The 16,783-nt window shown below is 40.0% G+C and overlaps 1 protein-coding gene across 1 annotated transcript in view; it reads right to left on the reverse strand.

Moving 5' to 3' along the window:
- MGAM2 (maltase-glucoamylase 2 (putative)) overlaps positions 1-16,783 on the reverse strand; it is a 91,174-nt gene that overhangs the window by 56,886 nt on the left and 17,505 nt on the right. Inside the window, exons 5-14 of the mRNA XM_027538804.1 lie at positions 16,552-16,706; positions 15,569-15,740; positions 12,645-12,744; positions 10,935-11,047; positions 9,383-9,508; positions 8,523-8,654; positions 8,334-8,432; positions 6,747-6,860; positions 6,082-6,166; positions 2,776-2,893 (exon numbers count right to left, since the gene is read on the reverse strand). Coding sequence (XP_027394605.1) covers positions 2,776-2,893; positions 6,082-6,166; positions 6,747-6,860; positions 8,334-8,432; positions 8,523-8,654; positions 9,383-9,508; positions 10,935-11,047; positions 12,645-12,744; positions 15,569-15,740; positions 16,552-16,706 — 1,214 coding nt within the window. The remainder of the gene's footprint in view (positions 1-2,775; positions 2,894-6,081; positions 6,167-6,746; positions 6,861-8,333; positions 8,433-8,522; positions 8,655-9,382; positions 9,509-10,934; positions 11,048-12,644; positions 12,745-15,568; positions 15,741-16,551; positions 16,707-16,783) is intronic.

Consider the following 16,783-nt stretch of genomic DNA (forward strand, 5'->3'; position numbering starts at 1 on the left):
GGCATCAAGTAATTCCTCATAGACACCAACACAACCACCAATGCTTCCTTACTTCACATTCCTAAGGATTTTATGGAGAGTCTCTACATGCAGAATGACTTATAATGACAACAGGAGGAAAATTCTGAATTAGGAGGCTGACTCATGAAAAAGACGTGTTCCATCCTGACAATTCAATGACCAAAAGATGGGAGTAGGTTGGAGGAGAGGACACACTCTTCAATTCTCGTCCTTGTCTCTCTTTTGATCTAGATTGGCGGACACTTTGCCCTTATTGCTGTTGGTCAGAGGGATTATTGCCTTCTGCAGTCATCAGTCATGAAAGAAACACATTCAGCTTTATAGAGTGAAACTCAAACAGGGATGACATTATCTGCAGTTAGTTTACTTAAGCTGGGCCATTAAGGTAACACAGAGGAGATAACTGTTTTTTCCCAGCTCAGAGATCTTTTCATTTCTCTTTCCCACCATTCAAGTTTGACTTATTTATGATCAGGTTCTGATCTCTGAGAGAATCTGGTCTTCTGCTTTCAGCCTATATGGAAGTGAATTTCCTCCTTTGGGTATATCAGCAAACACATTCCCCAGACTGGACTGCCAGCTAAGATGGAGCCAAATACTCATTATATCTAAGACTTAGTGTGGAAGTCAAAGTGTTAGTCGCTTAGTTGTATCCAACTCTTTGTGACCCCATGGACTGCAGCCCACCAGGCTCCTCTGTCCATGGAATTCTCCAGGCAAGAGTACTGGAGTGGGTAGCCATTCCCTTTTCCAGCGGATCTTCCCAACTCAGGGATCTAACTCGGGTCTCCTGCACTGCAGGCAGATTCTTTACCTTCTGAGCCACCAGGGAAGCCACAAGACTTAAGTTCTCCTGATGCCCAGATCCCATTTGTTTTCCAGACATCTCTGCCCCCAACCTGAAGGCTAAGTTATGGTTATTTCCACAGTTCTCTGGAAATTTAGGTCATTCTGCCTGACATAGGGAAGTTAGAAGGGTGCTTACTCCTTACTCAGTCATAGTTACCTTTTAACTCTCAACCACAGCTAGTAGAATGTTTTAATCAACCCCATCATGATGTTAAAGCACTTTGTCACATGGAGACACTAACAATAATGCAACTTAAAGTCTCTTTCCTTCCTACTACCCTTCCTTACTCTTCCTTTTTGCCCTGGCCATTTATGCCCTCTCCCTCTTGCCTTCCATCCTTAGATTGGCACATCTAAGTGTACAGATAAACTAGGAAGGTGCTATAGGAAACATGGGCTTCCCTGGTGGCTCAGACAGTAAATAAAGAATCTGCCTGAAATGCCGAAGACTCAGGTTCAATCCCTGGGTCTAGAAGATCTCCTGGAGGAGGAAATGGCAACCCCCTCCAATATTCTTGCCTAGAGAATTCTTTGCACAGAGGAGCTTGGTGCGCTGCAGTCCATGGGGTCGCAAAGAGTCGGACATGACTGAGTGACTAACACTATTGCTGCTACAGAAAACATTGATCCAAGTCTCTCATTTCAAAGATGGGGAAACTGAGTCTTATTCATCTAGTTTATTTCTCATGAAAGGTAGAGAAAGAGAAAAAGAAGCCAGAAAAGACAAGACAGAAAATCAGAAATATGTGTCCTTCTTGAAGCGTATCTTTCATTGAAATAAACACTTTTTCATTTACTAGACAAGGATCTACCCTCATCTGGATGATTCAGCATTAATAAAAAGTCATGATGGCAAAATGGTGCTGGAAGACAAAGTCAACACAGACTCTGCCTCTAGAATTGGGTCCCTCAGGGGCCCATCCTGATCTTCTCTTCCTCAGGCCCAGCATTTATTCATTCAACAAATATGTTTTTAGTTTGTACACTAGGGATACATGGGCACCTTTAATCTTAAAAACTGACAGTCCAGCAAGAAAAAAAATATATATATAAATAATAAGATTTTGGCACATTAAGCATATTGTAAACCTACGGTTTTTCTAGTAGTCTTGTTCAGATGTAAGAGCTGGACCGTAAAGAAGGCTGAGTGCTGAAGAATTGATACTTTTGAACTGTGTTGCTGGAGAAGACTCTTGAGAGTCCCTTGCAGTCAATCCTAAAGGAAATCAACCCTGAATATTCACTGAAAAGACTGATGGTGAAGCTGAAGCTCCAATACTCTGGCCACCTGATGTGAAGAGTCACTCACTGGAGAAGACCCTGACGTTGGGAAAAATTGAGAGCAGGAAGAGAAGGGATGACAGAAGATGAGATGGTTGGATGGCATCACAGACTCAATGGACATGAGTCTGAGCAAACTCTGGGAGATGGTGAAGAACAGGGAAGCCTGGTGTGCTGTAGTCCATGGGGTCACAGAGTCAGAAACGACTGAGCAACTGAATAATAATAACAACAAGTGCAGATTTAACTGGGTAGCCTGTATTTTTATTGGCTGAATCAGGCAACCTTAGAGTGGTGATCTTAGTACATTCAGTAATAGGACCAAAGAAAGTACTAATGTCCAACTGGGACCTCTAAATACCTTGTATGTTATTGCCTTTGAGTGTCTTCAAAATAATGAAGTTCCTGAAATAATGAAGCCAATCTTTGAAATAATGAAGCCAATCAAAAGAAATCCTGCATAAAAACCTGGGATATGAGGAAAACCTCTTAAGTGTACTGTAAGATCTGAGTTTCCATATGCCTATAACCACAAAAATATTTGAAATATACAATGATGAAAGACAAGAGAAACGCTTCACCTCCCACCTCCCCAGATGGAATTAGGAGGAAACCCATGCTTACGAGTCTGTGGCTTTTGCCATGGTGTAGCCATACAAGCTGTGGACATCGTAGTGAAAGCCCCCATGAAACTCTGTGTCCATGCAGAGGGTTCTTGCGAAAAGCAAGTGATCCAGAACTCCTGTGGGAAAACACCCATCTGTGAGGCATATCCCTGTCCACCAACTGTAACAAAAGAGCTACCCAACCACTTGTTTCCTGGTTACTGACCTTCCCTGACAGTCTCCGCCTGAGAAAATCCTTTCCAGATTTTAAATATCCTAAATGGTACTTCCTACCTGGGGCCTGGGCTTCCTAGGTGACTTGGTGCTAAAGAACCTGCCTGCCAGTGCCGGAGACACCAGAGATGTGGGTTCGATCCCTGGGTAAGGAAGATCCTCTGGAGTAGGAAATGGCAACCCACTCCAGTATTCTTGCCTAGAGAATCCCATGGACAGAGGAGCCTGGTGGGCTGCAGTCCATGGGGTCACAGAGTCAGGCACGACTGAGCACACACGCACCGGGGGCCTACCCTGAGCTAGATCATTAAAATTAATCTGCATTTCCATCAGCTCACAAAGAATGCTACTTAGGCAAGTGAGAAAACGTGTTCAGAGCAATGGTTCATCTGAGTTTAAATACAAACAAAGCACTTGCATTTATGAACAATGTATTTTGTCAAGAAGAATAGAGAACAGGTATGACAGTGTGAACGTTTTCACTTTTATATTGTAGACATTCACACCCCAGTTAGATTTTCTTTTAAAAGTGAGATAAGATAGTGGAATGGTTTCATGAATAAATATTTAGATCTTGCCTCTAGAAACCACTACTATTTCTGTATTTTCCCTTTCTCATGCCTAAGATACTCAGTATTTTCTGCCTTATCTGCAATTGCCTTTTTAAAAAATTTTTCTTTATTAGCTTTTATTGAATATAGTTGATTTATGATGTTGTATTCATTTCTAGTATACAGCAAAGTGATTCAGATATATATATGTGTATATGTGTGTATATATATATTCCTTTCCATTATGGTTTATTACAAGATATTGAATCTAACTCCCCGTTATTCAGTAGGACTTTGTTGGCTACCTATTTTATACAAAGTAATTTGTATCTGCTAATCCCAAACTCCTAATTTATGCACCTGCTTCTTTTCCCTTCTCCTTGAAGACTGATGACTGGGGACCCTTCTTCATGAAGACTTGTCTGCACATAGGACCTCAATATGAGGCACAGTTTCAGAAAGTTTTTTTCAGAAATAAAGAAAATTCTGTTTCTGGCACAGTTCAGATCGTGGAATGAGATTCACGACGACTTCAATTATAAAAAACGACCCTAAAATTTTCCCAGGGTCAAAGTTAATTTACCTAAATCTTTATCACACTAATATATACTGTCCAGTCCTGAAAATCCAAGAAGCAAACCAGCTATGAGACAAAGCAGCTGGTTATACACATAGGGCGACTAAGCTCCAGCCGGTAGAGAATGTGGTGCTCAACAGAAGCAGGTAGAAGGCGATAGGACTGCCATTTCCTGTAGAGGAAAACACTCGGTTTGGGCCAAGAAAAAAATTAAGAGATTAAAAGGGAAACATGATAAGCTGATTCAGAGTGGGAAGAAAAATTGAGGGAACATAGACTGAGCAAAGTAGGATGAAGATGAGATTAGGGAGAAGTGAGACTTCCCGGGTGGTCCAGTGGTTAAGAATCTGCCTGCCAATGCAGAGGACGCAGGTTTGATCCCTGGTCTGGGGAGACCTCACTTACTTAGTGTGGCAACCAAGCCTGTACGCCACAGCTCCTGCACCCACACCCTACAACTACTGAAGCCCGCCTGCCTGGAGCCCCTGCTCTGCAACAGGAGAAGCATCACAATGAGAAACCCGTTGAAAGGCACTCAACAGTAGACCCCACTCACCGCACCTAGAGAAAGCCCGAGAGCAGCAATGCAGACCCAGCATGGCTAAAAAAATTTTTAATTAAGGAAAAATAATAAGTGAGAGAAGCAAACAGTAGATTTTACAAAAAGTTAAATGGTTGAAAGTCAAGACTCTGCCTGAAAACTTCTCCACTCCTGCAGTGACCAAAAGGGACTAACGAAACGGCTAAACCCTGGTGCGAGGGTGCACACGAAGTGGACAAATCAGAATCAAGTGGCAGAAGTTGGCCAGCGGCTCAGCAGGCCTGCATTCTCTTCCTGGGAGAGTATTTCACGCTTTCACTTGACATTAAGCTGAGACTACGTTATTGGAGTCTGGCCAAAGGAATGTGAGCATATTAAATACACCCCACTTCCAGGAGTGTCCATAAGAGTCCCTCTACCCTCTCTTTCACCCAGTAAGTTGGAAGCAAAGGACCCTGGGATGGGAGACAGACTGTGGAAATAACTAGATCCCTGAACCATTGCTGGATGAGAGTCACACGTCCCACATGAGAGTACTACGTGAATAAACTTGTGTTTATCCACTGAGATGTTCACTTGTTTCCAGATTCCAGCATAATCTGTTAAACACTGTTTCTCCCTCTTCATCTCTCTCACACACTTACACTCTTTCAAAATCAGAGATTGGAAAACTCATTAGGAGAAGGCCTTAAAAATAGGAAGGACCTAAAAGGAATCATACTCTAAACTGTTGCTAATGAGCTTTTTTTTTTTTTTTTTAAAGGCTTTCCTGGTAGCTCAGTGGTAAAGAATCTGTCTGCCAACGTAGGAGACAAGGATTCAGTTCCTAGTCCAAGAAGCTCCCACATGCAATGGGGCAACTGAGCCCAGTGTGCCACAGCTACCGAGCCTGAACTCATAGAGCCTGAGTTCTGCAAGAAGGGTAACCACAGCGATTGAAAGCCCATGCACCACAACTGGAGAGCAGCCTCTGCTCCCACAACTAGAGAAAACCCGCACGCAGCGGTGAAGACCCAGCACAGCCAAAAATAAATAAACAACAACTTTTAAAAAAAGAAAAAAGTTAACAAAATAAAGATTTACTTTAATGGCAGGTAATCTGTACCTTAATGTATTCTGATATTCTCTGATTATAAAGTTTAATATTGAACCACTTGCATGAAGGGTTTGGAGACAATGAACAGGGTGGAAGTATGCAAAACTCTACAACTACAGGAGGTATGGATTATGGCAACAAAAAGGTAATCAGAGACCAAACAATGAAGTAAGGTCCCCAGCAAAAGAGTGGTCAGGGTGGTCAGGGTGTTTGGATGGGGAGTCCCTTGAACAGGAAGTAGATTGCTCTTGGCCACACCAAGTACTATTGAGGTTCTTTTAAACACCTCTCATCCCTCCATCACTAGGAAACAAGTTGAAACTTACGAGGTTTGAAAGGAGGAAAGTTGAAGTTGTTTACTTCACAGTCTTGATCAGAACTTTGTAGAAAGCTAGATACTTCATCCATTTCCTACAAAAACACAAAATACACAAAATGGAAAAGGTTACTGATGCACAGTTAGCTGTTGAGTAATGCTTACTGAATTAGAAGCCCCAAATTTTCTATCTACTTCTTTAAATATGGACTAAAAGTAGGTGATGCCTGATTTTATAAACAGTTAATTTTTTATATTTCAAAGAACTATCCCCACCAGCTATCCCCACCTAAAAAATAAAAGATGCTCGTGAAATAATTCTCTAATAATTAATTTTAAATTTTAATGAATCAGTGTGACAATAATTATATTAATAGCTTCTCATAAAACAGTATTTTTTAAGTTAAAATACAGTTAATGGAGGTAAAAGCTGAAGCCACGAGAAAACAAAGGACTTTCTCAAAAAGAAATAACCAGTTAGTGGCAGATCCAGAGTTAAACTTCCCAGAGTTTTGAGGAGTCTAACTTACTGCATATAAATTCAGCATTAAGTAAAAGGATTTTAAATACCACTAGGTCAAGCAAACTATTTTATTACAGATCAGAGTCAAAGTTTATCTCACAATTTGGAATATTTGTTCCCAAAATAAGTTTGATCCTGAAATAACAACTTACAATCCACACTCCATCAAACTCCAGAGTTTTATAAAATTCACTGAACTGCTCTTTCCACCACTCAGTACAATCTGGATTAGTAAAATCAGGAAAAACTGTCCAGCCAGGATATGCCTAGAGAAGAAAGAAGGCTGTGGCAATTAGTCTGTTCAATGGTTCACTTTGGATTTATTTCTGGCTACCATTTCTTCTACAAGAAGCCCCATGCATCTTATCACTTAAGAATCAAAATTTGTGACTCTCTTCCTAAAATTTAATAGTAAAATAGGAGCAAAGAGCCAAGGAAAGAAAAAAGAAAAGGAAAAATAAGTCATTAAATAGATAAGAAGCCATCAAATGTCTTTTTCCTATTAAAAAAAAGGTAAAATTTCATTATGTCAGGCCAGTTGGGAGAAAAACTGTTTAAAATACTGGAAATCTAACTAGATAATATTTTAGGAGAGAATGATTAAATTTCTCTAATGTGTTATTAATACACTGGTTTCAGCATATAAGCAATCTTTTTTAAGTGGTTAAGTGAACTTCATGCTTCTTACTCAGGCCCAGTTATTTCTCACCCTATCTTCTCTTCCTATCTATTCCTATCAAAGTGTAGCTTTGAACCTTTTCTACAAGTAGCACAAAGATACAGCTATAGCCAAATTATTGTAAATTATGAATTTATGAGATATAAGCTTTTGTGCATACTTTCTTGCTCATTTCCCCAGCAAATGTATAGATTGTAATTTAGGGACAATTTTATGCTCAAGTAATATAATGTATACAATTAATATATATTTATAATGCAGAAGTTTCTTAAAACTCAAGATAAGAGCTTGAAGTCCTTCCTTTAAGTGGACTGAACTCCTGGTCCTTCGTTTTAGGTGATGACAGCAGATCATAATTAGAGATAATTTTGGACCTCAGGGGACAGACATGAGGCAAAGAAGTCTCTTGCAGCAACATTCCACCCAGAGCAGGGCCAGCAAACTTTATTCTAACTGAATGCCTTTATAATGAACCCAACCACCCCCACTATGACTACCTCTGCCAACATCCTAGATCAAATGATTCGTGTTATTTGTTGGTCAGTGGAAGTCACACCGCAACAAAGAGTAGCCCCAACTCACTGCAACTAAAGTCCGTGCAAAGCTACGAAGACTCACCACAGCCAAAAAATAGAATAAACAAATAAATCCTAAAAAGTATTTCTTCTCAATCATCTGTAGTATTGGAGAGTCAGGATATAGCTTTTTAATTAGACTAGCTCTGCTTTTCCCACCACAATAAAAAAATCATAATATTGAAGTGATAGAAATACTAATTATTACTACAACAGCAGTCACATTGCACTATATAAATGGATCAAATCAACCTGTTATATACTTTAAACTTATACATATTATTTATATATATATATATTTCAACTAAAAAATCCTTCAGAATTTTAATCATTCTATTATTCCATCTACTGATCTAAAAGTAATAATAAAAAAACCACTAAAACAGTAATGATACTGTAACTTGTTTTCTATCTACTCATCTTCATACCAAAAGTACAAACTTCCCAAAATGATTATAATTACTCCAATTTTCTTGAGAAATTACCTGCCCAACAACAAAGCCTTTGTCCCCCAAGATCCACACTCTCTTTCTGCTTCCATTCGCATAAGGCTGGTAGTCAGAGTTATTTAAGATGCCAGGATTCTAATAAGTGAATATAAAACAAGTACTGTTTAGTAACTTTTTCCACTTTGAAAGGAAAAATTAGGCAACAGAATAAGTGTTTGAACGTACCATAATAATTACATATTTCAGTCCATTTTTATGTAACTCTTCGGCAAAACCTGAGAGACCACGGAAGGCCACTCCATCAATAGTGAAATCCTTCTTTTCATCCATGTAGTCTATGTCAGAGTACTGGACATCCTGAAAGACAGGGCTGGCCAACTGAGAAATAGGATCATGCTGATGGAAGATATTATAGCTCTGGTTCTTGATGATTAAAACTGAAGCCATAGTTCTTAACGATTCCAGAACTGTCCAGACTTGGCTATATTCTAGGAGTAAAGAAACTCTTTCTGAAAGATTACCAGCACTCTCAGATTGCAGGTTTGCCTTTTCATACCAACAGAAGCGTGTCATGAGGAATTGAGAAGAACTTGAGGTAGGGACTGGGTCTTGTTCATCCTTGTAACTTGAGAACTTGGATGCTTGACATAAAACAAGTTCTCTTTAAAGTGTGTTTGAATGAGTATATTAGTAATGTTATAACCATGTTCTAACTTGGAGCCTAAACATAGAACTAGAATAGATGATAAGAGGAGAAACTGGTCTTCTTGCCCTAAAACTGCCAGAGTAATAATTAACAAAGATAAATAACAAAAGCATAGAACTTTAATTAACCAAACTCTCATGCATGTGTATGTTTTGTGTTTGCATACCATCCTATGAGAAATAGGTGTTATTCTTAATGAGAAGATTGAAATGTGAAGGGGTTAAGTGACATTTAAAGTCATGGGTGCATGAGCCTGTGGGGGTCGACTGGGGCTTTGTTGATAGGCTCTTGGATTCCAGATGCTATTTTTTCTCCAACCTACTACATACTCCAAAACATATGAAGTTCTTCTAAGTTGATAAGAGAAGTTCCAACTTACATATGGGATCTCAGCTTCACGAGTTCGGTTTACAACATTTTTCAATCCATCAATACCACCATAATTCCTGCGACTAAGCTGGAACCCAAGACTCCAGTAGGGAGGCAAGAATGGTCGTCCAACAAGCTGCAAAGATAAATAAAGAAGTATCTAAGCATTTAGAATACACACTGTAGCACCACGTCTGACACAGAAAATACTCCCTTCACTTCATTTTCTCTTAAGCCCTCAGATCTAAAAATGTTGAAGCCAAGAGTAACCTCCTAGGGCAATTTGCAAAATTCTACAGCTCACCTAACTGCCTAAATGTATTCCTGACAACAGCAACATCAGAAAACAGTGGGATTTGCAGGTAATGCTTGAATCACAGTATAATATTGGGGGAAAGAAAGAAGCAACATTCATTCATTCAGTGAATCTTTTCTAAGTGTTGATATTGTGGCAAAGGATTGACAAGGCACTTGGGATATAGTGGCATACAGCAAAAGTGATTCCTGCTCTCACATCAGTGTCTAATTTCAGACAGCGATAAGTGCTAGGCATAAAGCATCAGGACTAATATTGAATGGGATGGATGAAGAAATAATGGACTATGTTTAAAATCCAATTCTATAAGTTGCTCAAGCCAACATTCTGAGAAGATCTCACATACAGCTCTGTCTTAAATGTTCCCTGAGAGCCACTGTCTTGTCCTTCCTTATGAGAGTCGCCTCAGCAGGGAGGCTCTCTCACGCTGAGTCTCCATGCAGTGTATATGCATCTTATTAGTAGCACTAATTATAAGGTGTTTCCTATTACTATTATTTCAGCCTTTGTTATATTTCTCCTCTGTTATTATAAATTGTGCCGTTTTGAACAAATCACCTCATTTTTCTGTACCTGATGCTTTTTGTCTGTAGCATAGAAAGTTTAGGCTAAATGGTGTCTAAAATTCCTTCCTGCCCTACAGTTTGAACCAAAAGTAAGTAGCACAGTTCCTTTTACACAGTTTCTTTTCACTAATTTTTTTTTATTTGTTGAATGAATGAATAGATTTTGCTGATCTGTGGCCTTAGATCTTATCTTTGGAATGATTCATCATACAAAGATGGACTCTGAGCTCCTTGAAAACAGGAACAGGATGGCAGCTAACTTAGTTTTGCATTTCTCAAGGCTTGCACAGTGCCTCTTCAGCATGTAGAAGGCACTCAATAAATGTGCATCAAAATAAATGAAGAGCTGGGACTTTCCTGGTGATCCCACGGCTAAGACGCTGAGCTCCCAGTGCAGAAGACCCAAGCTCAACCCCTGGTCAGGGACCTAGATTCCACATTACACAACTGAGATCTGGTACAGCCAAACAAATGAACATGCTTCCATCTAATGAAAGACTCGCAGTCCCAGCTTTCGGAATCCATAATTCACTCACAATTTTAATTGTTCTCCTGTTAATTTATAATGAATGTATGAGATAACAGCAATAAAGATTGTGCGTGCATGTGGGCGTGCTATGTTGCTGCAGTCGTGTCCAACTCCATGCGACCTTCTAATTATCTAAACACCAAGCCCGTACCTCCAGATATTCCTGAACCACTTGTTCTGGAGTATTTCCCAGGAACACATAGAAGTCAAGAATACCCCCGATCGTGCGGTAAGTGACGGCAGGAGCGGGCTGAAGGGTGACCTCTGAAAGCAGTAAGATAAGAGTTCTTAGAATGTTATAGTTGGAAATATACCCATCTCTGGAATATGAATGCCTGAGTTATCCAAAACAGGCTCAGTCTCATTTTTAAAGAGTTGAAAATCACACATGTTCTTTTCTTTGGATGGTTGCTGAAGTTTACCAAAATACTCAGTTCAGTTCAGCCACTCAGTCTAACAACTCTTTGCAACCCCATGGACTGCTGCACACCAGGCTTCCCTGTCCATCACCAACTCCCGGAACTTGCTCAAACCCACACCCATCGAGTCGGTGATACCATCCAACCATTTCGTCCTCTGTTGTCCCCTTCTCCCCCTGCCTTCAATCTTTCCTAGCATCAGGGTCTTTTCCACTGAGTCAGTTCTTCGCATCACTTGGCCAAAGTATTGGGCTTTCAGCTTCAGCATCAGTCCTTCCAATGAATATTCAGAACTGATTTCCTTTAGGATGGACTGGTTGGATCTCCTTTCAGTCCAAGGGACTCTCAAGAGTCTTCTCCAACACCACAGTTCAAAAGCATCAATTTTTCAAGGCTCAGCTTTCTTTATAGTCCAATTCTTACATCCATTCATGACTACTAGAAAAACCACAGCTTTGACCAGATGGACCTTTGTTGGCAAAATAATATCTTTATTGTTTAATATGCAATCTAGGTTTGTCATAGCTTTTCTTCCAAGGAACAAGTGTCTTTTAATTTCATGGCTGCAGTCACCATCTGCAGTGATTTTGAAGTCCAAGAAAATGAAGTCTGTCACTGTTTCCATTGTTTCTCCATCTATTTGCCATGAAGTGATGGGACTGGATGCCACAATCTTCGCTTTTGGAATGTTGAGTTTTAAGCCAGCTTTTTCACTTCCCTTTCACTTTCATCAAGAGGCTCTTCAGTTCATCAAAATATTCATCATCAAAATATCATTCATCAGTTCATCAAAACATTCAGCCCATAAAAATATCAATTCATCAGTTCATCAAAATATTCAGTTCACCAGAATATCAAAATATTAAATGAATAAAATACTAATGAATTTATTTTTTAAGAGAAAGAAGGACAAAATCTATTCTTATCTGACCATATAAAAATACAAATGCCTGGGATCTGTGAGTGATTTAGCCTGAAGGAAAAGTTTTTAAAACCTTATTAGATGAGCTTACAGTTAAAAAATAAAAATGAACTCTTATTCTAGTACCATTAGTGCAGAAACTAGAGACAGATGGGGTGGCCTATGAGAAACCCTGCCAAACACAGCCTTGTTGTATACAAACAGACAGCATGGTTTGATGTTGAAATCCACAGGTATCTTTGGAAGGTGTTTATCAGTGGAGTCTATTATCTATAAAATATTATGGGTAACTTGCATCAGTAGAGAATACTGAATCAGTTTTCAATGAAAATAGCTTCCAGCTTGAACTGGATTTGTAAACAGGTTAATCTATGTTTGAGTTTCAGTTTCTATAGAAATATATTATAGGTCTAGTATATTAATACCTTCAACTTTAAAGAATGATCTCACTATGAAAACCATTTTTATAAAAGCAGCATTCCAAGACATATTGCTGCTAAGATAAAGAGATGTTTCCTACCCATGGCGTTACTGTTCATCAGAAAAACCCCGAAAGAGAAGCCGCTGGTGTCTTCTAGGCACAAGAAGAATGTGTGAGCTCCATATAGATTAATCATGCCCTGACAACAAAAACAAAAAGAAATAATGGTAGTACCTGTTGAAAGCATTTTTACTCATCCTAAAATAAAATCAAAAGCCATGCACAATAGATACTCTGTCAACATTTGATGTAGTTTAATACTGTACCAAAAAGGTTTTGCAATGGTAACATCAACAGGCAAATGGATAGACAAAATATGGTACGTCCATCCAATGGAATGCTATTAGTAATAAATAAGAACTGAAATACTGATTCATGATACAAGTGTCAACCTCATAAATGGTTTTTTTTTTTTTTTTTTTGGTTGTTTTCTTTTTGACCGAGCCAGGCCAAACTAATTTTCTGAAAGAATTTTTTAAATTTAATTTTACTTATTTGGCCACATTGTGCAGCATGTGGGATCTTAGTTCCCCAATCAGGGATTGAACTTGTGCCTCCTGCAGTGGACGTGCAGAGTCCTAACCACGGGACCACCTGGGAAGTCTCATCAACCTCGTAAACGCTATGGTAAGTGAAAAGAACAGACACAAAAGACCACATATTACACAATTCTATTCATGTAAAACATCCAACAAAGTCAAATCTATCCAGACAGAAAGCAGATTAGTGACTGGGGCTGGAGCAGGCAACTGGGATAGGGATGGGATTAAATCTAAAAGAGAAGGAGGATCCTACTGGGATAACGAAAATGTTCTGAAACTGGGTTATGATGACGGTTGCACAACTCAGTAAATTATTAAACTGTACACTGAAACTAAAACTATTAAATTATAAAGTTATTAAACCGTACACTCAACAGATAAATATGTTATAAATCGTATCTCGAGGAAATCAACCTGAATATTCATTGGAAGGGCTAACGCTAAAGCTAAAGCTTCAGTACTTTGGCCACCTGATTCAAAGAGCCGACTCATTAGAAAAGAACCCTGATGCTGGGAAAGATAGAAGGCAGGAGGAGAAGGGGACGACAGAGGATGAGACGGTTGGATGGCATCACTGACTCAACGGGCATGAGTTTGAGCAAACTCCAGGAGATGGTGAAGGCCAGGGAAGCCTGGTGAAGGCCAGGGAAGCCTGGTGTGCTGCAGTCCATGGGGTCTCAAAGAGCAGAACACAACTGAGCAACTAAACAACAACCACCACCAAATTATTTTTTAATTGGAAAATACTGGCAACAACACACAATAAAATGCTGGCAGAAGAAGAGAATATGATGAGCAATTTTGAATTTCTTCTTTATGTCTATTTTCCAATTTTTCTATAAATAACATACAAAAGTTTAAAATTTTAAAAAGGATACTGTATCACTCACAAGGCTGTGATGAGCACTGATATAAAAAGAGAGACTGTGTATAAATGTAAGTGCTATAAGAATAGAAGATATTGAGATTATAACACACAGAAAGCTTAATGAAAGCTCCCGGTATGATGTGGCAAACTTAGCCCCTGGTACAGAACTGATTACAGTAAATTCCAGGAAATGAGGAGAAAGAGAGTGAGCATGATATGCAAAGGACGGAAGGCCAGCAGGCCTATGCAAAATTAGGCTGGTTTTGAAATTATAGCCAGGAAGACTCAGTGCTTGGATAGAAAGAAAGTGAAAGTGTTAGTCACTCAGTCATGTCTGACTCTTTGTGACCCCATGGACTGCAGCCCACCAGGCTCCTCTGTCCATGGGATTCTCCAGGCAAGAATGGGAGTGGGTCCATTTCCTTTTCCAGGGGATCTTTCCCACCCAGGGATCGAACCTGGGTCTCCCACACTACAGGCAGACTTTTTACCAACTAAGCCATCAGGGAAGCTTCACTTGGAGAGAAAACAGGCTATGTTTTTAAAAATATTAAGAAGAAAGAAGGAGAGGTGGAGGGGATGAGGGAAGATAAGAAAGAGAAAAGAAAGGGAAGGGGAGAGAGGGAGGAGAAAGGAAGGGAGAGAGGGATGGAGGAAGGGCTCCTGTACTACAAATAAGTTACTGCTCTAAACCAGCTTTTCTCCCATTCTAATGTGCATGTGATTCACTTGTGGGTCTTGTTGAAATGCAAGTTCTGCTTCGTAGGTCTGGACTAAGGCCTGAGGTTCTGCATTTCTCTAACAAGCTCCCAGGTGATGCCAACCTCACTGTCTCTGGAATACACGTCAATCAGCATAACAAAGCAGCCAAAAGAGGCATTTTTTTTTAGTCTACAAAGTTTTACTGAGAATGGCCCCCGCTGAAGCTTTTCCCTAGACACTACTCAGTTACTGAAGACAAACAAAGGTATTTTGCAGATGTTTTTTCTAGTATACATTAGGCTATAATATAATCATTAAATTATATTTTCCTTTAGGACTTCCCTGGCAGTCCAGTGGTTAAGATTCCAAGCTTCCATTGCAGGGGTACAGGTTTGACCCCCTGGTGGGGAAACTAAGATTCCCACATACCATGCAGTGCTGCTAAGTTGCTTCAGTCGTGTCCAACTCTGTGCGATCCCATAGACGGCAGCCCACCAGGCTCCCCCGTCCCTGGGATTCTCCAGGCAAGAACACTGGAGTGGGTTGTCATTTCCTTCACCAATGCCATGCAGTGCAGCCATAAATAAGTAAGAAAACTTTCTCATAAAAAACTACATTTTCCTTTAAAAGTGAGATGCTTTCCAAAATCTGTATATGACTGATTGTGAGTTTATAAACCTTATGAACAAATATTCTTCAACACAAACAGATCTATATAAACTGGGCAAAATATCAATGTAACTTCGTAGGTTACATCACTTGATGGTCTACTTTACTTTGTGGGTTACTTCCTGGAAAGAAGAGCAAGCACTGCTTGCTGTGAGCCATCGGCAGGAGGCTGGGAGCCTCACCTCGGTAGGGGTGGCGTCCCGGGTGAAGATGGGCCAGGTCTTCCAGGTCATGTTGTGGCGGTACTGCTGGTGCACGTGTTCGCCCAGCCCGTACACGTTGGCACTGGGCAGTCGCATGGAGAGCTGCAGGTACTGCTGGGCAAACTGGAGGGGCCCAATGCTGGTGTCCAACCTGGAGAAAGGGCCATGGAGTAAGAGCTGTCTGTGCCAGCAATCTCTCTGCTTCCCTGCCTGTCCACTCGGGGAACAGCCGTTTCAGGTGTTACCATCATCTGCTTATATGCTACCTTTGAAGGCCCTTCTAGGGTGTCTCCGATTCTTTGATTCTCAAGGAGCACAGCCCTGGAGATATGAGGCCAGCTATTCAGTGCAACCTCACCCATCTACTTCCATCAGCGTCCTGCCAGGCACCACTCTGGATGCTTTATAAATAGCACCTCAGCACACACAGCAGCAGTGGCTGTTTTGATTCCAAGGAAACAGAGACTGAGGAGGTGAGGTAATTTGCCTAGGATCACACAGCTGAGTGGTAATTCACGTGTGACAAGATTGCATAGATTTCACTGACATTATTATCCTTATATTTTCTCCAGTACATTTTCTGGTTTAAGTTTAAGCTGCTGATAGGTGCTCACTGGTAAATTTTTCAGGAAATAATACTTTGGAATGATAAATAGTGAAGTTGAGTTCCAGTGTAAATGGTAATCTAAAAGAATAACATTACCACTTTTAAAAACATACATGAATCACAAGGGTATTTACATAACTGAGCAAATGAGCACATTACATTTCAGTATTCTTTGTTCTGCGATCATGACAGATTACCAGTGTTAATGATTTACGGTAAGAGCTTTGACATTTTTGAGGTTCAAACATTTTCCCAAGTCATACTCATCTCTTCAACTACCTGCAATTAAGTCAGAATGAATTGCACTCACTGGGAGGTATATTCAAAGGTACACAAAGAAGGTTGAAAAGCTCACAAGACTCTTTTGTTGCTGGCCCTCATTATCTTGATGCTGAAGGGTTTGTGAATGACTTCTAGATGATAGCTCAAATTGGAAGCATCAGCATTCCCATCAAAGAGCTTAACATTTTCATGGGGGACTTCATAGCGCATGTTATTGAAATCAGTGATCTGTCGGACGGAAAACAGAAAGGAGACTTCCTTTTAGAGCTTCTACAAAAATTTTCACTCTCAAATAACCCCCAGTA

Source organism: Bos indicus x Bos taurus, chromosome 4 (assembly GCF_003369695.1).
Source record: "Bos indicus x Bos taurus breed Angus x Brahman F1 hybrid chromosome 4, Bos_hybrid_MaternalHap_v2.0, whole genome shotgun sequence".
Classification (NCBI taxonomy): Eukaryota; Metazoa; Chordata; class Mammalia; order Artiodactyla; family Bovidae; genus Bos; species Bos indicus x Bos taurus.